This window comes from Toxorhynchites rutilus, chromosome 3 (assembly GCF_029784135.1).
Source record: "Toxorhynchites rutilus septentrionalis strain SRP chromosome 3, ASM2978413v1, whole genome shotgun sequence".
Taxonomy (NCBI): domain Eukaryota; kingdom Metazoa; phylum Arthropoda; class Insecta; order Diptera; family Culicidae; genus Toxorhynchites; species Toxorhynchites rutilus.
The window spans coordinates 188,997,146-189,021,024 of NC_073746.1; the positions used below are offsets into that span (position 1 = coordinate 188,997,146).

General features: G+C 38.6%; 2 protein-coding genes across 11 annotated transcripts in view; one reads left to right on the forward strand and one right to left on the reverse strand.

Moving 5' to 3' along the window:
* Positions 1–1,412: 1,412 nt before the first annotated feature.
* On the forward strand, positions 1,413–2,513 carry LOC129776852 (eukaryotic translation elongation factor 1 epsilon-1). 2 transcript variants are annotated; one of them, XM_055782739.1, is made up of 4 exons: positions 1,413–1,642; positions 1,695–1,907; positions 1,964–2,264; positions 2,334–2,513. In XM_055782739.1, the coding sequence occupies exons 1-4, from the start codon at positions 1,562–1,564 to the stop codon at positions 2,336–2,338; spliced, it is 600 nt and encodes a 199-aa protein (XP_055638714.1). In that variant the 5' UTR covers positions 1,413–1,561; the 3' UTR covers positions 2,339–2,513. The 2 variants fall into 2 exon arrangements, with proteins under 2 accessions (XP_055638714.1, XP_055638715.1); XM_055782740.1 differs by having other exon boundaries at positions 1,419–1,642; positions 1,964–2,059.
* A 3,830-nt stretch (positions 2,514–6,343) lies between these two features.
* Positions 6,344–23,879, reverse strand: part of LOC129775289 (zinc finger protein 609) — a 92,602-nt gene continuing 75,066 nt past the window's right edge. For 6 of the 9 annotated variants that reach the window (XM_055779850.1, XM_055779848.1, XM_055779847.1 and 3 more), the window contains 11 exons: positions 19,759–19,873; positions 19,050–19,645; positions 18,867–18,990; positions 14,427–15,858; positions 14,194–14,361; positions 13,721–14,132; positions 13,494–13,662; positions 13,204–13,430; positions 12,351–13,141; positions 12,047–12,286; positions 6,344–8,026 (listed from right to left, as the gene is read on the reverse strand). In XM_055779850.1, coding sequence (XP_055635825.1) covers positions 7,947–8,026; positions 12,047–12,286; positions 12,351–13,141; positions 13,204–13,430; positions 13,494–13,662; positions 13,721–14,132; positions 14,194–14,361; positions 14,427–15,858; positions 18,867–18,990; positions 19,050–19,645; positions 19,759–19,873 — 4,354 coding nt within the window. In that variant the 3' untranslated portion in view covers positions 6,344–7,946. Of the gene's footprint in view, positions 8,027–12,046; positions 12,287–12,350; positions 13,142–13,203; positions 13,431–13,493; positions 13,663–13,720; positions 14,133–14,193; positions 14,362–14,426; positions 15,859–18,866; positions 18,991–19,049; positions 19,646–19,758; positions 19,874–23,879 lie in introns of those variants that run through there. The other 3 variants (XM_055779852.1, XM_055779851.1, XM_055779853.1) reach the window with 3 other exon arrangements.

Below are 23,879 nucleotides of genomic sequence, written 5' to 3' on the forward strand. Positions count from 1 at the left end.
TTCAGTGAAGAAGTTCAATGATATTAGTAAAAATATATGAAGCACTCTCAGGCAGCTCAATCCGTTTATGGATAAATACGGAATACTCAGGATGGGCGGAAAGTTTTAAAATTCTTGAATATGGATCAGTTTTTATTCAATTTAGAATGTATCGGTGATTATATTTGAAAAAATATTTATTTTTCGTGTCCACGTGGACATAGTCTATACCCCCACCCCCCTCTCCGTGGACAAGCGTGGACATTTTCATACCCCCTACCCCCCCTAAAAATGTCCACGTGGTATGTGGACAGCCCCTGATTAGATAGACCTGTAATGCGACACGTTTAATTGAACATTTTTACCTCTAATTTGACATTTTTGTAAACATCAAGTTCGGGCCCAAATTATGGCCACCAGACGTCGACACTGTGCCACTCTTATTGCTAATGTCCAATTACTGGTCAAAATCGCCTCCAATGCGACACTGAATGGTGCCTCGGCATGTCGCATTAAATGTAAATTACTGTATTTACTAATTATTTCTCTCAGTGTAGGCACAGCAAACACAAGCAAACAAAATCAAATGCTCTGGCATCAATCAATGTCCTCTAAAAAAGGTAATGAAGATGGTGATTTTTCGAGCGAATAGCATGCGCTGCCATAACTATTTCTCAAACAGTGACGTCAGTCGTTGTGTTTATATTCGATTACTTACCACATCCATGTGAAAATGCTATTTTCAGCATGTGTTTTATCAATGAAAAACATACATTTGATTGAAGTTCCCGCTGATTATGAATATAATGTGACAGCATGCAGTCGATATATTTTTTTTTCTTTCTTATTATAGTGATTTTCAACACATTTCGGTTGGTTCGTCACTTCTACTTCTGTTTTTGGAAGAATGTCGGGAGTGAGATTTGAACTCGTGATCTCTGCGTATGGATATTACCACTATGCCAGATCGCCTCCGCAGTCGATATTTGTGAAATTACGTTGAAACAGACGAATAAAAGTGATATTTCAGTACAACATTTTGACTCCCCCACGGCCATAGAAACGAACGAAGTTTCGTTAGTTTTACCGTATGATATAGATATTATTATGGCTCTCAGTGTCGGTTTGTGTGATGTGGGAAAATAGTGTTTAATTAAGCAGCATTTCACCGAAAATGTTGATGCTTCCGAGGACTAAGAATAAAACTGCTCTCTGGACCTTTTTACAATATAAATAAAAGAAATAAGTAACAATACAATTGTCATTTGTTAAAAAACAAACCGTTGCAAGATTTCATGAGAAATTGGCCTCAAAGCTTCGTGAAACCGTGAGTGTTTTGAACATTGTTTTGTTTCTTCCATATACATTTCATAGAGAACGCAAATGATTAGGACACGAAATTTTGCATGCGAATACAAGTATACTTCGCCTACTGCTTCACCTCGATGTGTAGTCATTGGGCATCAATGCACAAAATTGACGTTAAAAGCATGAACAATTTTAGGGGGGTTATATTCTAAATTTATTCTTGAAAAGGTGGTGTTCGATATTTTCTGACCTCAAGTAGTTTTGAATAATCGGCATGGGTATCGTCGAAAACGTAAACAATGCGGCTAACTTTATGAAAGTAGCACCTGGAAAAATTGGATACAATTCGGAAAAGGTGAGTTTGTTTGGTGTTCTACATACTGGAGATCAATAATAATTTTTTTCAGATCATAACACGATACATCTCGAAGACAAATGAAAGCATATCTGGATATTCATCAATTCTGCAGTCCTTAGCACGAGACAGTAAGAATCTTGTCGCACGGGAAAGCTTGAAAGATATAGAAACTGAACTTCAAGTCGCCCAATGGATAGATTATTCCGTTCTTTTCGTTTCACCGGCAGCTAGAGATAAACATGTTGCCAAAGTGTTATTAGACGTTAGTACTCATTTATATTTAATTATAATTATAGAATCACAACAGATTTCTTATAGGAACTCAACGAATATCTTGGGACACGTTCATATTTGGTCAACCACACCCTCACGCTTGCCGACATCGTTGTGTTCTATTCTATCCAAGACACGATGGTAGATCAATTTCATGAATTAAATTCTTATTCACCCCTATTCTACATTCCGCCGGATTTGCATTCCGATCGAAACCATCATTTCGTTCGAGTTATAATTTCGTATTCCCTATTTCGAACGTTTTGCCCATTTAATATTGAAAGAGTAACAGATCGAACGAAATGCAAAAACAACTCGAACGGAATACAGAATGGAATTTTATCAAGTATAGTTCGAAATATTTCGAATCTATCGAAATACAGAATAAGGTTGATTGTTATCGATTTATTTTCAGCTTAATTTACAGTCTCTAGAAAAGGAAAACTATCTGAACGTTTCTCGTTGGTTCAACCATCTGCAGCAACAGAAAGCAATTCGTCAAAGTGAGAGTTTGATCAACTTTTCGACATTACATCTACTGGGATGGGCAACCGGAACACACGTTTAATGCGAATAAAAAGTTATTTCAGCTAAACATTGTGATCTTTTCATTTTTCGACTAATCAATTAGGATAATGATTTTATCATATTTATTGTTTGAAATATGTAGTGTAGTTTTTACCCTTTATTTGTTATTATTAGACTCAAGTGGATAAAGAGTCATCATTTAGTAGAACAATTTTTAAACCTAAGTCTAAATAAATTGTAACTACATAACTTATTAACTTTAGGCCGAACTTTAGGTGGGGCAAGAGGAGAGAACATTCTTCTTTTTCTTGAGCCTCCCGGTATTAACATGCATGATTCTTCATTGAAAGTAAAACGGTTCAAAAGTTTTTTAGTTCCAATCTTGCCGATAGCAATATCTGCGTTTGTGGCCATGGTTACCACGACAAGTCGCAAGATCGAATTTAGTAAACTCCTTTCGGGACCCTTTGAAGATAAAAAACCAATCACAAAACAATACGTGAATTTACGCTTAACTCTTCAATAGGATGTATCTGTTTTGATCGGTTATCTTAATTGACTCTCTCTTTAGATAACAACTGCCTTGTAGATGAATTTTGCGGTATTTTTGTCACGGTTCTGTTCTAGAATTCAGACAGTCGAACACATCAGAAAATGCTTTTACCGCTGAGTTATTAACAATAGAGAATGTCGATTTTTTTTTATCCAAAATATATATTTTATTAATGCTCATATGGCGTCAGCCTAACGGGGCCGGGAGTTCAATATTTCGACAATGTTTGCTTACAACTATGTTAGTAATATGTAACCGATTACTCGCGGTTGGCTCGAGGTTAGTATTACAAGTGTTCTCATAATTGGTATGTTGCAGTCTTCGATGCTCTGTACGTGTGCCCGACACAGGATACTTCCTATTGGGATGCAGCTGACCATTAATCAGCAACGCCCCCCTATTCTGTACCCCATATCTAGCGTGGTGCGTCTTTCTCGACTCGAGGAATCCAGGATAGAATGGTCACTAGCCGGCGCAAACATCAGCTCGTGTAGAGTTGTCATGAGCGGTACAACCTTTGGCTCTTGTTGAATGATCAGTGGACTGCACAACCTTCGGCCCGTGTGTGTGTTCGTAAAGAGTGTGTGTATGTATTGCCGCGACTAAGTAAAAGTTTATCGATCGGATAGGAGGGATATGAAACGGGGACACAACGAAGGAAACATCATTAAACGTTGACATCGGCGTTCCTGAGGAACAGGTATAGATGAAGCAGAAGATCAGGATCCCGGCTACCTAAGAAATCCCGGACGGGGATATCCGATTGTCTGCCATGTGCTCTCAGTGCTCTAGAGAGCTGAGAGCGAGCAGCATGGAACCGGATACACGACCAGACAACATGCTCGATGTCGTGGTAGCCATCGCCACAATCACAAAGATTGTTTGCTGCGAGCCCAATGCGATAGAGATGCGCTTTTAGGTTGTAGTGATTGGACATAAGCCGAGATATCACGCGAATGAAATCACGACCTACAGAGAAAATGTCGATGAAGACAATCGATTAATTGGAAAATAATTGAATAATTCAATTATTGCGCTTAAGGTTTGAGCTATGTAGCAGAAATGCCAACCTTCCTGATTTTTCTGGATTTCCTAGACTTTTTGTGCTCCCTTGGCCGAGTGGTTAGCGTCATAACTAACATGCCGGGTGTTCGGGTTCGATTCCCGTTCTGGTCGGGGGAATTTTTCGTCAAAGAAATTTCCTCCGACTTGCACTGTGATCACGCGTATTCTAGAACTTGCCACTCAGAATGCATTCAAGGCGTGTTATTTGGCATAGAAATCTCAACTAAGTACTAATAAAAATGACGCAAGTAATACTACGTTGAGACGGCGAAGTTCCTCTAGGAACGTTAGTGCCATTGAAGAAGAAAGAAGAAGACTTTTTGGCACACTCCCTGATATCCTGATAAACACTCGATTTTCCCTGATTTTTGTAGTTTTCACTTCATAAGAATAAAAAATATCCGTGATAAATACACTGGAAATGGGAACTATCCTAACAGCTTACAAGAAATAAACTATTCGGTCCGCAATTCTATAATGCTTAATCTTTGTTGGATTTTTATGTATCTACTAGCTGACCCGGCAAACTTCGTCCTGCCCAACATTTATTTTTCGTTATCACATCCACGTTTTCTTACTAAACGCACGTTCATTCCTAAAAGATGGGGGCAGGAGTATCTAACCACCATAGAATCATTTATTGCACCCTAGAACCTCCACATGCTAAATTTCGTTTCATTTGCTTGATTAATTCTCGAATAATGCAGAGATTTGTATTTCATTTGTATGGCAGAATTCGTTCGTTGTAAATTTTGGCTCCCGAACGCATCCCCGTTGTCAATTTTTATCACCATGTGATCACTCTATTGCCCCTAAAGTCGGAGACCTCGTTCGAAAGCTCATTTACCAATAGCATTAGTAGCTGTCGTGATCTTGATACTGGATGCCATACGCATGATCCTCATTGCTACTAAAAGCTTGTCGCCGGTTCGTATTCACAACACTAAGATGTAATCTTAAGATACGCAAGTTTCTTCGTGAAGGCGCCTGGAACCGGTATACTCAACTTCTACCTCGAAAATCCGGTTTGTGGCGAGATTTCTCCAATAGAAGGGTATTCCAAAAAATATTACATTTCAACGACGATTGTCTTCATTGTTGGGACACTTCTCCAGAGATACGGTCTGTGCATCCATAAAAGAAATCGTGCTTTTTTGTCCACGTGGTATGTGAACAGCCCCTTAAAGCTATCGATCTTCGAGTGTAATTGTTCTTACGGCTCTTACATCCTTTTCTCCTTATTTCCATCCTTCGCGAGCTATCAGTTCTCTTCCTACTAACATTAGAATAAGTTAAATTGTAAATACATATTAGATGTAAGGATAGTTTTAAGAATTGAGTGTGATGTGTAAGTGTGAATGAGTATGTGAATGTGAACATTGTTATAATCTCCTTACATCCCATCCTTTTCCGAATGAAAATGTGTCACCCTTCTGAACTCGAGTCGACCGCGAGTAATCGGTTTTCTATTCTATTAACCATAGAATTAAGGAAACATGTTAATATATTCTAATAAAAATATAGTTAAGAGTTTGGCTCCTTTAAACCTATGTTACTGAGCCTGTAAAAATAAACGGATTAAGAAAATTTAAAAAAACATGTTGATTTTATAAAATTGAATATAAATATGGCATAATGATTCCGAACTGACCTTCTGAATTGGAAGAGCCCTGAATTATTAGTTTGTTTCGGAGACTTCAGCATAGAATTGTATAATAAAACTCTTTAAATATGTTTTCTACTAGTTTGTGTGGCTTGTAGCGTTATTGCTGAGATTCAGGGAGGTCAGTATAGGATCACTCCACAGCCATACAGATGTCTCACTTCTCACGAAATGGTGAAATCAATTGTTACTACGAACCGTTCACAAGAATCGAAGAAAATTTCGTAAAACTGTTCAAACTTATTTTGTGCTATTAGTAATATAATTTAAACATAAAATGGAAGTTCACTCATGCAAGTGAGTCTTTCTAAATCACTAAATCACTAAACTTTGTGATAAAGCTGACTGTCTGAATCCCAAACTCAAGTCGATGCCTGAGTTGCCTTGAAATCAGGTATTGATGAATTTGATTGGTATAATCCAGATTGATTAATCTTCTTCTAACCAACATTGGTTATTAATCCACACATGTTTTATCTGAAAAACGTTAGCCTGTAACTATAATTACATACATAATCGTACGTATATATATGACTATGTATGTGGCTTATAATTCAAGAATAAGTTTCACGATTCTAGACAAAGAAAAACAAATTTAGAAAAAAACGTAAGAACATTATTTTTATGATTGTTTATTTTGTATTTTTTCGCCGTAGTTATATGTTTAAATACTAGGAATGTATTTTTATATATATACTCATAATAGCTTTAATGATTATTATTATCTTTGCTTTACTTTATGTACAAGTGTGTCAGTATGTAGGATCTCCGCTGTTCTCCTCTGCCAAATCGTCCGTTTCCTTGTCAGACTTTTTTAAAAGTTAGTTTTCGTCTACCTGTCATTTTGTGCTAAGCAAAGAGGACTGTATATTTTTATACAGCTTATTTATTGTGGGATATTCTTCTTCAATAAATTTAGCAATGTGCCATCGTATTTTTTCACACCTAAAGCTTTGTTTACATTTTGTTCAATGCTCTTTCTTCTATGTTCACAAAATATCTGAAGTCATTTAGCTTTTTTTCTACTAAGTATTCCCATCATTTGGTTGACGTGTGATACCTTTTATTTTATTTTCGCATCATTGCAGAACATTCAATTACTTCTTGTGAGGTATGAATCACATTTTCATAAAATCTCTGGAATATAATGAACTCCTTTATTCCTCGTTAACTGTAATAGTTGAATGTCGTCGAAAAAATGCATGCTTTACCACACTCATGAATATGTCGATAATGCAGCTTTTCGAGTAATTGGGTTTTTAACGTGAAATTTAAATCACTTTCAAATTATGTACAGTCTTATTCAAGATGTTTCATTTCTTATTCAAACAGTCCCATTAATACCTTCTTGTTTTGTTCAAAACAGCAGTAATAGTTGCGCTTCACGTGTGGAAACTTTGCTTACAGTTATTTAGCTACCTTTAACGTTTATGAGTTGCATGATCTTGTTGTGAATGTCCCCGACGAAAAACCATACAAAATATTTAACTTACGAGAAAATAAATATGGTTCGTCAAATTGTAACAATGTGATAGTTTCCGCAAAGGTATCGATTACGTTAGAACATTCAAGAAGAAAGAGACTATTGGTTTAAATTTCTGAATGTATTGTTTAGATATTTCATATTTACATATTGTACGACGAGCTTTGACATTCTCATATATTTTTGCAATACAATGAGATCATTTCCTTTTTCTTCACGGTTTGGGAAAAATGAACTGAACGATGCTGTTGTGTTTATATCCTTAGTGTCATCTTCCGATATCAAAAAGGACAAACACAATTCTATTCATATTATTCAGCAACCATACACTAACATCTAGTAATCAAAACTACCTATAAGGTTTATCATAAAGTTGCTCTACCATTAAAACCCTACAGATTTATTTTTCTTATTTTTATTTTTGTACAAAAATATATACTTTCCTTCTAAACTGTCTCTACTCTTAGGCTAACATTACTAAAGCTACAGTTTTCTTCTTAGTCCTTATTATAATGTTTTCCGCTTTCAGATAAAACCTCAATCATTGAATTTGCACGGAAAAAATACTCGTGTTTATTTTTGTTCGTCCTACTCTCTGGTGCCGACGAAGCATGTTTTATCTTACACTTCCCAGAACAGGTTCAATACTCGGAACAACATGCTCATGATTGAGTGCCCCAAAATAAGGTGTTCGTGCCGAATCGGAGATTCCCAGCGTGCTTTTACTCATATTCTCCTATTTCGTTGGAGGTCCAGTCTGGAATGGGCTTATCACAGTAACAGCTGCAGCGGCTTGCTGACTCGCTAACACAGCTGCTAAAACGAAAAAAAAAAAGATACTTGTTAGCTTTTGGGGTCCTCTTTCGATATGGTATCATTTATGCTTTTATTCATAACGTAATAAAATGTAATAGAAACATTTGATTCGGGGGGTCTTCGCATCCTAACTACTTGCGTGTCCCTAAGTGAACGATTGTGAGCTCAAAACTCAGGGTCCTCAATCGACCATCTTTGTATGTTATTCTAGCTACTACGTCCACGCAACAATCATCTAGTGAAGGTGGTCCAGCCTCTCTCCTTGCACACACCTCCTGCTGCTTGCAGCAAGAAACATCGGTAATGGTATAAAAAAATTATTCAGTTAGACTCTGGAATTACTGTTCATTTTTAGCAGCGGTCGGAGTAGGCGTACCGAAATCTTTTCACAGTAAATTGTTTGAAAACACTCGTATCGGTATGCGAGAAGGTTATAGTAATTTCCGTGACTGCAAGCAACCAAACAGGACGCTAAAGCAAAATCGAAAGTTGCACAACAAGGTTATGGCGAAATACAAAGGATGCATGCTGATGGATGAAGAAACGTACGTGAAGATGGACTTTGGATAGCTCCTGGGCTTGAAATTCTATAAAAGTTTTATCTTGGAGTCGGGATCCTGATGTCTGTGCGCTGAGAATTTAAGCCCACTTTGAGTCGCCCACTGATCGTTAGCTTTGGTAGCTACCAACATCCTAATGCATGTCTCCTACCACCATCTGGAGATTGTCGTCCGCGTAGACAAACACGAAAGCACTTCTCTGCAAAACCTGGGTATATAACTGCGAAAGCATTGAAAATACCCCAATAAGACTCTGGCAAAGGACCACTCGAACGGGTTTGGTTCTATTCTAAAGGAGGACGGTTCGTTTACAAAACCCCCCCTCAGAAGTGCTAGACTTACTGATGAAGACTCACTTCCCGGGATTTACATCTGTCCACTCGGATACAAATCCTGGCTATAATGGCGACACAAAATGCTCTCGAAGGCGCCTCATAGGACCTGAAACTGCAAAGGATGTCGCAAACATAGTTGCTGGGTTAGTCTTCACGAGGGCCAGAGTAATAAACGCGGTGAGATCCTATCTACCTTACAAATCTGCAGGTGCTGATGGGATTTTTCCAGCCCTGATTCAAAATAGAGAATCAAAACTGATCCCACTTCTAATCGAGATTTTTAAGGCAAGTCTGATACTAGAGCACTTGTCAAAGTAGTTTTCATTCCAAAAGAGGGGAAACGTGCCAAATCACTCCCGAAGGCATTCAGACCAATCAGTTTTTCATTAATACTGCTGAAAACTATGGAAAAAGTAATACAGTGGAACCCCGATTATCCACGAGCGGATTATCCGCGAAAGTGAGTTCCATAGCAATTCTATAGAGCTTCCCGAAATATGTAAATGAGACAAAAGCGCTTGCTCTTTTGTTTTGGTCATAGATTTCATATGGTATTTTCTGACCACTGGTGCAGACGACCTTGCAGATGGATAGTTTAATGTTTTCTGTATTGATAAAACATAGTTTTCATGCTGAAATATTTTTATTTCGAGTTTACACCTCATTTTTAGTCGTATATCGAGTTGTTCGCGATTTTCATTATCCGCGGTACCCTAGCCAGACTATTTCGCGGATAATCGGGGTTCTACTGTGTATGAATACGTAAAGTCTGTATTCATGTCCAAGTGCCCATTATTTTAATACCAGTTTGCCTACCAATCTGGCAAATCCACAGCGCTACACACGTTTGTAACAAAAATTGGAAAATCTCTCTCGTCAAAAGAAACTGCACTATGCGCGTTTCTTGACTAAACTGGAATGCGCACTTAGATTCAATAATTAGTTAGGCCAACTCAGCCCTATGGGCATGCTCTAAAATGATAGGAAAAACATGGGGCCTTAAGCCAAAAATGGTTATGTGGATCTACACTGCAATTGTGCGGCCTAGGATAACCTATGCCTCACTTGTATGGTGGCCAAAGACTAAAAGCTAAACAAACTTCAACGACTAGCAAGCGTTGCAATTACTGGAGAAATGACATGTTACCTGTTTATGGTATCTATAAATTGTAAATTACACAGTAGCCTATTTAGGCGTAAGAGTATTCCTTTTGTTCTTCCACTGTTCAGAAGACCGAAAATCGGAGACAGTTGATATGATCGTTGTTATTTATAGCACATCAGCCCGATGTCTTTATTGTTGCAAAGCAGAGCTTGCATATGGATAGAGAGAGGCCAGGATTCTGACACTGAATCGATCTCCATCGCTGATGATTGATGCGTGGACGTAGTTATTCTATAATAACACAAAGATGGTCAATTGAGGGCCCTGAGTTTTGAACTCAAGATAGACCGCTTAGTAAGCGAACGCGCAACCAATGTGGCTACAAAGACCCCCAGGCCAATCAGTTTAACAACTGTCATTCTGAAAACGGAAAAAATCATTGATCTCCATATCAAATTAACATATTTGAACCAGAGCTGCATTTTTTCATCAATCACTTCCTACTGACAAAAATCTTGGTCAAATGGTGACTGACGGAGTACGATGCAACACTTTGCCTGTTACTGAGCTTTTTCAATATGTTTTGACCGACCAAATAGGCGGTAAAATTGTCAGCAACGAATTGATGATTGTCGCAGTGGCATTTTATCTTCATCGAACAAAGGATCGATTTTCGTTCCGGTTGTTGTTTTTTGTATTTATTGAAGTAAATACTATGTCGAACACGCGATAACGAGTGACCAAACCAAACCATTTAGGCAACGGAATATATAATTGAGCGAAGCTTGAAAAATATCTACATGCTGGAATAATGAAGAAATTTATCTCTTCGTTGAAATTTCTGCCCGAGATCCAAATTCACGTTTTTGAAAGTCCGTTTAGTTTTAGTCCACGAAGTTTTAGCACTTTATATAAGAAAAGTTTTCAGGTAGCCCAACGTACATCCTGCCTGAAATCAGAGCTCAGAACCTGTAAAATATCAATGATTGAAGCCACCTGGAGAGCTCAATCAACATCAATACAATCTAAATTAACACGCAGTCTGCTCAGCTTGAATAAGGCAGATCTTAGCACGCTGAGAGGTCTATTAATCGGACACTGTCCGAGGAGGGTATCACCTCAAAAAAAATGGGAAAACTGACAGATGATAACTGTCGTTTCTGTATTTTTGAAGCTAAAACTTCGGAACATTTACTGTGTTTATGCAGTGTATTGATTCAGCAGACTGCGGATTCTTGGAAAGGGCGTTCTTTGCCTTGCGAGCTACGGTCTGCTGAACCGAAAAAGGTAAGAAACTTCATAAAGGAAGTCATACCTACTTGGGGGGAGATGATAAGTCCTAGTGCTACTATCACTTATTAACACTATTTACTTACAAAATAATTGATAAATAGATTCAATATAATGAATAGAATCGAATTCGAGGTATGTTATATTCGATCACTAGAGACACCATGGGCCTGATTCTCGAATACACTTCACGGTGGAAACGAAATAAACGGCACGCCATTGAACTACGTTTTACGAGTTAGTGAAGTGTCGAAGATAATAATGAGTTTTCAGGCAGAATGAGCACTTTTCAAATAAAAAATCATTAATGAAAATTAACTTCTTCGTATCAAACTGGTATTCAATGTGAGTGGAAAACTTTGTTTTCTTCATGTGATATAATAATCTCATATAAAAATTTCATCTGAAGATAATTTGATATTATAATTATAAGTTTAGTGGGAAACTAATCTCGTAACCAGATGTCGACACCGTACCGTTGCCATCGCGAATACGTTTCATTCCGTTTCCACCGTGAAGTGTATTCGTAGTGTATTCGAGAATCAGGCCGCATGTGTTATCATGAATCGGTGGTGGAACATGAGTGTTCGAAATTATTTAGATTGAAAAACTAATTTAGACGGGACGAAATCCGTCGGGTACTGGTTTAGTTTTAGTTTCAATCCTATAATGTGCTTTTTGAAGGATGTTAATGTCTATACACATCATCTTTTGTTATTTAGATACGTACCTCCATAGGGTGCTTGAAACATTGGGTAGCCTAAGCCAACGTGAGTATGATGATGCGTATGTACGTGTCTCTGGGGTGGTGGGCTCCTCGCATTACTACCCGCTTGACCAGACTGTTGGGAAGCAGAGCTCGTAGCCGCAGCACTTTGATTCAAAGTACTGGATCCAGCACTATCCTTAGGATGATCAGGCCCACCACTTGATCCACCACCTGGACCAGCATTCGTACCTGGACCTCCTGCTAAGATAATTACATTGTTTTTAATTTATCTCGTACAACAACAATACAACACAATTTCTCTTACCTTGTGGTGGTTGCAAAGAAGCCCCTGGCTGCTGTTGTTGTGTGTGCGGAGAAGATGGAACCTGCTGTTGCTGCTGCAATGATAATCCTGCACTATTGATGCTACTATTTGATGGAGGAATGCACATGTTAGGATTTTGACTGGGTTGCTGAGAAAGATTGGGACTAGATACGCTTACTTTAACGTTACTGTTGGGACTTTTCAGTGCACCCTCTCTAAGCTCGTGAATTTTATGCGAGTTATAATATTGACTGGCGTGATGCTGCAATAAATCTAGAGCTTTTGTACTAGGATTTCGTGATAAGTCCTCAGGCGATGTATATCGGGGTATTTGTAAGTGATATGGTGGTGCACTATATGAAGCGGTCGGCACTAGCATATTCCTATACATTTGATGGTTTGGATCAAAACCAAACGGTGTTGCGCTCATGTATAGCGAATGAGGATAGTATTGAGACGTTGGTGGTGGTGGAGGTCCTTGTGTTTCCATAGTAGGTTTTTGACCTTCTTGCTTCACTTTCAACATTTCTTTTTCTTCGGACTTGATGTCTTTCTGTTGTTTCATCTGTTGCTGTGATAAAGTTGCATTTTTGGAATTTGGTTTCTGCTGCTGTTGTGGAGTATTCGATGCGGGTAGATTTGCTGGTTGTCCGTGCATGGGTAGGGTACTTTGATGAGGATGACCAGCAGGTAGCTGCGATGCCGATGGTGATTCGTCCTTAGCATTCATATTGGATGTCGCTGAACTATTCGAAGTACTCGTACGCCGTTGATCGGGGTAGTTGAACAAACTGGAGAGACATATTTAATGGGTATTTTTTTCTTAGAAAATTATGAATAAATGGGAGCATACCGCCTTATATCATCTTCACGATTCATATGTTGTGGTTGTTGCGTCGGTGGTCCAACATTAAGTCCGTGCCTTTGAAACATTCCACTATACGCATTCATAGATGACTGCCCCTGCTGTTGCTGTTGGCCAGCTGGAGATTGATCCTTGGGATGTAACGCATGTCCACTTTCAGTCTTAATATCCTTCACCGTGATTGGCTCCGATTTGATTAATTTGGCCGGCACCATCTATTTTATGACAAATAACAAATTATTTTCGAAAAGATGATGATTTTATCTCGTCTTGCGAACCTGTGGTCCAATTTTCGCATAATCGTTGGGACTAGGGCTTTCTTTCATCCTTTCCTCCTTGATTTGATTAGACGTCTGCTGGTGCTGGCTTAATTTGCCTTCTTCGTTTATCATCGATACTGGCCCATAATTAGGGTCTAGGTTGTAACTGAATCCTGCTGGCATATAACTAAAAAGGTTTTATTAATATTTATGACGAATGTTCTAAAAATATATTCAATACGTACCCATAAGGATAAAAGTGCTGCAACATCTTGCCCGTGCCAGGATGTGCAGATGGTGCAACCGGACCTTCCTTACTAGGTAGAGTACCGCTTTCACCAGATTGCAGTTGCTGCGACTGTGGTTGCACTTGTTGCACTGTTTGCGTTGGTGGCTGTTGCTGATTCTGATTTGGTTTGTTCATAAGATCGAGAGGCGGCTCTTTAGTTTTGTACTCAACTGTTGAATTAGGGCCAAGTGGCGAATGACCTAGACCCACAGGTTTTCCTGGATGGTCCGAAGGAAAATAAGGTTGTTGATGGGACATTCCCGGATAGTAAGGATACATGCCATAGCCGGTTAGAGGCCCTATCTGTCCCGGTATATTCTCAATAGACTTTTTCACTGTGTCTGGAAGTGGTGGACCCTTTGATTTATCTAATTTAAAAAGAAATGTGTTAGATCATTGTTTCCGATTGTTATAATCATAAAATCTAACCTAAATCATTACTATCAACTACTGGTGTTGAGTCATCGCTAATATCACTATAAGCCGGGCTCTGGACGTCTTCCGCCCGATTGGCTGTAGAAACATCGAAATCAGGTGGTCCTGGTGATTTACGATTTTTCTTCTGCTTTGGACAGCTTTGCGTTTTCACATTAGAGCCTGGAAATGAAAAGTTCAACAATGCTATTATAGAGTTTGTAACATGTTTATAAAATTTATATTACCGTCTGGTGCGCCAATAATGGCAGGTTGCATTGGTAACAGGCTTCCACCGACACCGACAACAGCCGATGACCGCTGTGGAGTAACTTGCTGGGAACCAGAGGGAACCGTTACGGGCGTTGCTCCTCCCTGGCCAACAGGCGTAAGTCGCGCATTATTTTCACTTTCACAGGGGAGCTGTCCAAACCGTAAAACACCCGATTTCGACTTAACGTTTGGATCACACCGCGTGGGAGTCGTAGAAATGAGATTGCTATTCATTTGCGACAACGATGCAGTTTGCTGAGGTTGTGTTTGCGTTTGCATCTGACTTGGTTGTGTTTGTGAAGAAATGGGTGCTACTGAGCCTGGCCCGTTGGGATTATTACCTATGGCCGTTCCTAGCAACGTTGGACTTCCAATAACTGATTGAGACTGCAGTTGTCCAGCTATACCAGTGGTTATACTACCACCTGCTACAGATGGCGATGTCACAACCGGTTGTGAGCTGACCTGAGGCATTGAGGATATTGTCGTTGTTGTGGTTATCAGTGAATGTGACGGAGTGGACGTGATAGCCGTTGTAGTGGGTACAACCGTCAATAGAAGATTTGGCGACGGTACAGAACAAGTTAAGCTGGTGGGTATCGCGCTGCTTACAGTAGTAGTAGCAGTTGTTGTATTCAAACACGCATTTTGTGGCACGGTGATTGATGATGTTGTGGTTGTTGTTATTCGAGGAGTACTGCATGACGTGGAAGAAGTTAGCGATAGTGCTGTACTTATTGCTGGCGACGTCAACGTTGAAGTTGTTGGAATCGATAGCATACTAGCTGTCTGGACTGTAGGTGATGGTGAGGGTGTTGTTGGAGGTGCCACACGTTGCGGCGATTCCGGTAGATGTGAAGAATCTTCATCCATCGAGGAAACACTACCGTGTGCGTGGCTTTGATGATAACGCAACCCATTTGCATGCTTATACTTCTTACTACAGTCTTGCTCAGGACACTCCAACAGAACAGGAGATATTGCGCATGGAGATGCAGAACTTTTGCATTTCTTTGTAGAAATTTGAACATTCAGTCCTGTCATCGGATTGACAACACTCTGCGTGCCCGATGCGCTACTATTTACCGTACTGTTACTAGCATTGGTATTATTTACAGTGCTGGTATTGACTGTGGTACTACTATTAGAGCCGCTGGTAACTGCGCTACTCCCATTCACAGGCGATGGAGATTCGTCTTTAGATTTCCGCTTCTCAGATCGAGGTGGTAAAAATGCGACTGGCGAAGTAGAGGGAGTATTTGAACTTATGCTTGTGCTTGTACCACTCGATGAACCTGTGCTAGAAGTGGTGGTGGTTGTTGTTTTAGTTGAACTACTTTCCGCAGTCGTTGTTGTACCGCGACCTCCCCGGCCTTTTGTTCCTCCATTCCGCAGTTTACTGTGCATCTACGAAGAGTAATTCAAAATGTAAAATATTAGTTTTTCATTGATAGAATCTGATTTTATGTGACAATTCCTTTGTATTTTCTTATGTTTCCCAGAAACATCGATATGTTAAAAATATGTCAATGTTAAATGTGTTATCGGACGTTTTTACGAGGGAGACTAGGATTGGGCGATCTTCATAAAAAGATCGATCTTGACAAATCGATTTTCCAAACAGCGTAGGAATCGATCAACTGATTAAATCGGTACCAAAGAATCGATCTTTGAAAAATCAATAGATTTTTTTACAATTTATCTGCTTATTCTATAGGAGTGTCGTCTTTGCTTTAAACAGGGAATACAAAAATTCATATTTCTATTCATTTCTATTAATTTCTATTCTATTCAGCATTTTGTTCCTCAGCATGAAGACCCTTAAAATTTTGAAGTTAAAAAAACATTTTCCAGGGCTTTCATCTTGTGCCGTCGGTCGGTATTAAATAAATTAATTGGAAAAACATTACTAGGATTTCAACAACTGGCCCGGAACTCAGGTGACAATGACCCCATGGAAGCCAATTGTACCATACGTTTTTCATTCAGTCGTAGCCGATTCTTGGTTTTGGCACCAGTTCTAAAAACAACCTCTTGCCTGGAATTGATGTCAACATCTAGTTCAGTGATCCTATTAGCCACTGGTGAAGTACATCCCCTCAGTAGCTGCCGCAAGTTCTATCTTTGTCAGCATTTGTACGGAAGCAAATCGTAGAAGAAACGATCCAAATGTTAACATTATATTTAAAAAAAATTTTAGGTGGTATTTGATCGTAAAAAGTGGCCACAGACCAGCGTGAATGCGGCCAATGAAGCAGTGAAAAGCGGTACGTTAGTGCGACATGTAGCCTTATTGCAGTGTGTGCCGCGAGAAACACCCAAACGTTATTTACGTTGTGCAGATATTTGCAGCTCCAGCTGCTCGGATCGTTTAGTAACGTTTTTAAGACGGAACAAGAGAACGAGCTTGAAGATTATATTCTCTCTATGGAACAACGGTTCTACGGTTTTAAAGCGATAGAAATCTGGAAGCTGGCGTATAATTTGGTCGAAAGAAATGGCATTTCTCTCCCTTTCAATAGCCAAAAACAATTGGCCGGAATAGATGGGCTTGCTGGTTTTCAAAAGCGTCACCCAAAAATCTCACTTCGGACACCAGAAGCATCTTCCATCGTCAGGGCACAAGGATTCAATCGCGTTGCTGTCGGGAAATTCTACGATTTACTGGATGACGTAACGAATCGTGATGAATCTTCGACAGGACATCCTATGTTGCTACTGTGGGGCACGAATCAGTTCCTCTACGGGCGGCGATGGATGGAACCAATGCTATCGATGCCACTCGTGGGAACACAACGGCACATATATGCACTGTCCCTGCTTTGAGTAACGTAAAATTGCAGTTTAATCACTTTGATCACATTGTTATTTTTTGTACATGTAAACTGAAAGAAATACAATGAAATACACGTGATAGTTGCAAAATAAACTTTCGTTCCATGAACACGTAACAAGTTTCCTAACGAAAAGATACTCAAATGATTGAATCAACTAACATGGTCATATTGCCCCGCATGATGGCCCATTTTGCCCAGTAGTGCTTTCGATCGAGGGAAATGGAACACATTTTTAAAAGTGTAAAATCGATCAATTGGTCGGTGTTCTGCCTAAATGAACCAAGCGCCAAAATCATTATTTTGAGATATTTCAATTTGAAGTTTGTACTCCCACTAATTGACTGTGTCGGATCAAATCTATCATTTCACCGCTCACATGTTACAAACAGGATGTCAAACATAATACTCCCTTTCATGCTGTAAGCACAAATCTTCGTCAATTTCGGATTCAGAACTTTGAAGGAAATGTAAAAAAAAACAAAACTATGTTGTTGCTAGACACGCAAATCTTCGTTCTCATTGCAGCCAGAGCGAACCATGTACATGCTAGCTATTAACATAGTATCATTACAAAACACATTAGTATTTTGTAACGACTCTTGACTAATTTCATGAATGGTATATATATTGACTCACCTTAGATGTTTTTGACAAAATAATAGCTTAATAAATGAAAGTTGTGGTTGAACACAATTTAGAAAAATGCAAATCAGCGCTTCTACATTTCATGGCAATCCTTAGGCTGTCTTACCTACCAGATCCCGACGACATCTGATTCCAAAAAATCTACGAAAAATCTGTTAAAGATTCGGATCTGCCTTCTTGGAGAAAACGATCACTATCGTCCGATGCCATATTGTGGTTTTATGGTTTGCTTTGTTTGAATGCAATTTCGTTTTTTCTACAGTCTGCCATGCAGATTTTTTCTTTTGGAGCTATTGTCAATTGTCCGAATGATATGTTCATGTTACAGTCGATAGATTATTATTGTCTGCATCCAATGTTGTAAGTAACTCAATTTTGAAAAAAAATGGCGCTTGGTTTGTTTTGACAGAACCCCGACCAATTAGGTTTCAAATTTTCAGCAGCATCGAAGTCGTAATGTTAGAGTTGTGCATGAAGAATTTTGTTGACCGTTTAAAACGCATTATCGAAAAAAGGGGTGGTCACATCAAAAATGTCCTTAAATAAGCTTTATTTTCGTTTTTTAAAAATAAAAATCGGTTCATTCTTGTAGATGTTATTAAAATTTGTTGCGTGAGAGTTTAATCTGAAAGACCCTATATAATGAAAAAAAACTACAAAAAATGTTTCTAAGATCGAAAAAAGCGAAAGCAAAAAAAATACGATTTTCACGAGTACAAAAGAACGATCCAAAAAATCGGAATAGAATAAATCGATCCGAGATCGCCCAATCCTCAGGGAGACAAAAAAAATTTGGCCCCAATAAAGTGAAATTTGGCCCCAATAAAGTAAACTCAAACAATATAAATTTTAATTTTTAGTAAATGAGCCATTCTCTAAAACCTCCATTGTGTCATGAGATAATTTAAAAGAGAAGTGTTACTTATGACTCACAGAGCTTCTAGTTTCGGTGAAATTGCTTAGATCATTAACAGGAAATAAAGCTGAGTTGCGGCCACGTTTTCCCCTTCCTTTTGGCGTCCGAGAGTCAAACTCTTCTGTTGGAGAATCACAAAATCTAAAAGTAGTGAATAATATGAGTTTCATGCAAACCAACGAATTGTCAATGTAACAAACCGTGGTGGCGCCCAGTCATGCTTTGTACAGTCTATTAGAGTTCCGACGTAAGTTTTACCCCGCCAGGTAACATTAACTACTAACACTCCCCCTTCAGTTTCGTGCCAAACAATACCCTCTAAGGTCACAGAAGTGCCAGGTTCGCATGGACCGAGGCATTCTGGTTCTGTAATCGTTCCTACGGACGTCCCCACACATACATCCACCATATCTTTCGGATCACATTTATGTCGTTTGGCTGGTGGCGGGCTATTGCCACCCATATCCTCTTTTATGAACGTAGAATTAGATTCTCCAGTTGAACACAACGTATTACTTGTGAGTGAAGTATTTCCAGAGGATAGATTAGTGCTGGTTGCAGTTAAAGATCCAGAAGACAGTGCACTCAATAAACTCGTTGGTGGCGTCGTTATGGGTTGCAATTGTGATTTCAGTGCACTGTTCAGCATACTGCTGTTGTTGGAGCTGTTGCTGGAGCTTGAACTGGCACTGGAGCTCGTATTGTTACAACTTCCGTCACTACTACTACCACTAGATGAGGTAGAGTGTTGAAGAGATGACAATTGGGAATTATTAACGATAGCGGCAGAAGGAATCTATGTAAGAAAAAAATTATAATTAGGTTTATATTGCTCCTGTCACAAGAATATTTTGAGAGATCTAAATGCAACGCGCAAAAATGATAACCATGAGAATTTACAGTAGTTACCTTATTCATTTCCTTGGTAGATGGTGGTCCTGGAGCATTCGGAGTATTGTTGCTACTGCTCAACGCAGAACCCGTGTTAGAATTGGAAATGAATAAATTATTTGAAGTACTTGTACTGGAAAAAAGATAAGGTAAAATATGTTAGTTCTTTTAGATTTTTCATGGTTGCTCTGTTATTTCAGAGTAATCAGGAATAAAAATCGTAATAATATTTAATTTATTTGGATATTTTATTTATTAAATATAGAAATAGAATCGGCATTTTCGTTCCATATTCTCAGTGTCAGCAACTGTCAGTCGTTAAGGTGAAGGTGGAAGGAAGCCACAAATAACCAGGGGTTAGACATCAATTGAATATAGGCTACCCAAAATCAAAATCAATATGGCGTCATTTGTTTACCAACATATCATTTGCGAGGATTGAAATCGTTGAAATCACGGAGACAGTAAAAATAAAGAAAAATGCGCTGCTTTATTTCTAACTGCATGAGCGATTTTCATATTTCGGTTTCACACGGAGGTGTTCACATTTAACATGCAGTTTAAAGTTAGCCACTATTCGATTTGTAATTGACAGAACCAAAATGTCAGTGAACCGTAGCAATATTGGGTACACTCGCAATATGAGGGATTTGACGTTTTAGTCATACCCCTGCAAATAACTGCCACAATGGCGCTCATTTCTTTAATCTGCTTCCCTCACCCCTCACACGATATTCAATAATTTTGCGAAACAGTGTAAAGAAAATGATCGTTTTCGCACACTTCCCATCAAGTAATATCAACCACATATCACTCACAAGATAATAAATTTTCATCTGCCGTCGCAATGTATAATGAAAAACGTCGGAAAACTCGAGCTAGTGCTCTGAAAGCTAAATTCGGAACTCAGAGCTCGGAACACTGCCACGGCGGCCTATGCTTTCAAAAATAGTAAACGGAAAAGTATTACATTCAATCAAAATGACTCGGCCAACGAAGGGAAGGGTTAAGGCTCTCCAACGTGAATATGTGAAAAAAATACGATCAACGAAGGAAAATATGAGCTAATTAACAACATCAAGTTACTATGCGGAAGAACTTGTTAATACCAAAAGAGCCCCAATTCGCATGAGTTATAAATTTGGTCAAGTTACGCTCGCGTGTAATTAGAATTTTACTTCATATGCAAATACAACTTCTATATATATTTATATTTGTAACTAGCTATGTAACTATTTTTAAATCCATTTATATATATAAGTTATAAGCGAAACCAGGCTTAACCTTCAAAACCATCAACACAGAGCACGTGTTGTCGAGCGGGTAGTCATTGAACGAGGGTAATGATTTTAAGCAGGGTAGTTGAAAGTGTAGTCAACGGGTAGATTAGTCAAGTTCTCGCTGGATATAAAATATGGAGCAATGTCAAAATAAAGTAGTTCTAGCCTAGAGCTCAACCATCCAACATGTTCTTGTTCAATCATCTTTCAGAACCTTAGGTGATTATAACTGGCGCAGTCGGTAGGATCTCGTTGGTTGTTTCCTAGTGCTGGTGAGTGGAGCCTGTTCGCGACCGGAAAAAAGTGAGCATAACTTCAGGGAAGGAAGCGTCTCTAAGGGAATATTAGCGATTTGAAGCAGTTCCCCACGGGCACCGAGGGCAGCAACCGACGGGACCAACATTCTGTTTACGAGAATATCGATCTTATCATACCCGGAGAAACTTACGATTGGCACCCGGCGAAAATCGTCACCTTCTTCCAAATCATCGGAACGAGACGTTCCTCGCTTGAAGAGGGAGTAGTTATAAGCGAAACCAGGCTTAACCTTCAAAACCATCAACACAGAGCACGTGTTGTCGAGCGGGTAGTCATTGAACGAGGGTAATGATTTTAAGCAGGGTAGTTGAAAGTGTAGTCAACGGGTAGATTAGTCAAGTTCTCGCTGGATATAAAATATGGAGCAATGTCAAAATAAAGTAGTTCTAGCCTAGAGCTCAACCATCCAACATGTTCTTGTTCAACCATCTTTCAGAACCTTAGGTGATTATAACTTATATATATATATATATATATATATATATATATATATATATATATATATATATATATATATATATATATAAGTTGTTGTTCATCGGAACACATCGTTCATACATTTTACTTTAGTATTGAATTGTTATTTTTTTCCAATGTATTCTAAGACTCGTGTCAGTGAAGCGCCACACAGTCTGATAAGTGAATCGATCTACTTACGTACAAAAATCAAAACAAACGCTCTTCTCTCACAAACACTATTACCACATTTTTACACGTGGATTTACCTATACTACTACAATGGCTTCCTTCCACCTTCACCTTAACGTTCGATCGCTACCGGCAATCTTGTCCCCATATTTAGGAATCAAAACAGGAGATATGCAGCGTGAGTTCCCGGAAAAAATCGCGACCAACTACAACATAAACAACCGCAAAGAAAAGTGTATGATCACAAGTAGGTTAGAAATATTCTTACGCAGAAAAAATCGTGGGTTTAAGACGGCCTGTGATACCGTGCACGAGTATACGAGTTATGATTTTGGGCGCTAAATGTCCAAACCATTTGAATTTTCTTCAGATCGTGGTGCAATAGTTTTGAATTGCAATGAAGGATATATTTTAAAACAAAAATTAACCGGTCAAACGTTCAACCCTTTCACGCCCAAAGGAAATATTTTTCCCTCCTACAAATATCGTTATCTATTGTTCAATTATTATTGAACCGATTTTTTTTACTGAATGTCAAAATAAAACGTATTTCCAAGGCAGCAAATGTGTTTCTGAACGAATAAAAAAAGAATCGTCAAACATGGTCTGGTCTGACTCAACAAACGAAATTGTTTTGTAGAATACCATAACTAACTATTTTTTTACTTTTCTGATAATTTTTATTATGTTTTTTTTTGTATTACAAAGCTAAACATAAAATATCGATATAAAAAACCTAACACTTCGTTTATTTACCTTTTATGGTCCATAGGGAAAAATATCTCCCATGAAATTATAGGAAACCTATACATCCTGCTATGTTTTTCTGGCGATATTCTCTTACTTTACACCCACAATAGCTAAAATATTGTGTTTCTATTGGCATATTTAGTCTTGGATATCTTATGGTCCCGAAAGGGTTAATGCGCCAGGAAAACGTATCCCGTCGTAAAAGCGAATTCGTTTTTGAACCTGGATTAGTTTCAACCTGACTCTGTAATAAAAAAAAAACGTTTTCGGGTTCACGAATGAGGCGGTTTGTTGGTGTGCGTTATAACATTATATCATTCGTGAGTCCTGATTTTTTTATATTTGCGATGACAAATGTACAGTCTCGACTCTATCAGATCAGAAGGACCGAGTGCAGTGTAAAATTATGAAAATTTGGATGAAAATTTCAACTTCATTTACCATTATAATATAGAATCATCATCAGACACAGTTTTCGTTCAATATATTTTTGCAATTTAAAAAAAAACTTCTTATTCCATCACATAGAATACATACTCGATACGTAAAAGTAAATTTCAATTCATAATTTTTATTTTAAAAGGATGTTTATTCAACCTGCTAATCCATAATCATTTTCGCCTCCCAATGGAAGCACACGAATCTTAATGTCGTCTACGTGAATCTCCTATTCAAAATCACAATCCGAATTGGATTCCGATTCAAAAGATACGAAAGGAAATGCAGCAGCTATTCTATTTTCGTAGTCTTTATTTTTAGATTTTCCGAAAAAGCCCTCGGAAACTGACAGTTCAGTATAGTTGTATTGGTGAACCCTAGTGCGAACCTAACAGCCTTCGGGTTGAAACGTAGTTAGGTTGGAACTCGTACGAACCTAGGTCGAAACTAAACAAAAACGAATTCGCTATAAAGGATCGTAACCTATGACTCAAACAAACCGGGCAATCAGGGGGACACAGATTTGCGTGAGAAAGACTGCCGCTTCCGAAGGCGGATCGGCGGTCGACTCGAATCGCGTCATCTTGGCAGCTTGGGACGCCTCGATTCCTTATGGTCGTTCAATGGGGACTTCGCCCCCATTACATTGACCTTAGCCTAAATTTCGAAAAACGAAAAACTCAATTTGTAATATGATAAATTACG

What these genes read in the sequence shown, in the direction of transcription:
- LOC129776852 (XM_055782739.1), top strand. Translation starts at nt 1,562, where the DNA reads ATGGGTATCGTCGAAAACGTAAACAATGCGGCTAACTTTATGAAAGTA. An exon ending in TTGGATACAATTCGGAAAAG is followed by an intron (nt 1,643 to 1,694) that starts GTGAGTTTGTTT and finishes AATTTTTTTCAG; the next exon opens with ATCATAACACGATACATCTC. An exon ending in TTGCCAAAGTGTTATTAGAC is followed by an intron (nt 1,908 to 1,963) that starts GTTAGTACTCAT and finishes GATTTCTTATAG; the next exon opens with GAACTCAACGAATATCTTGG.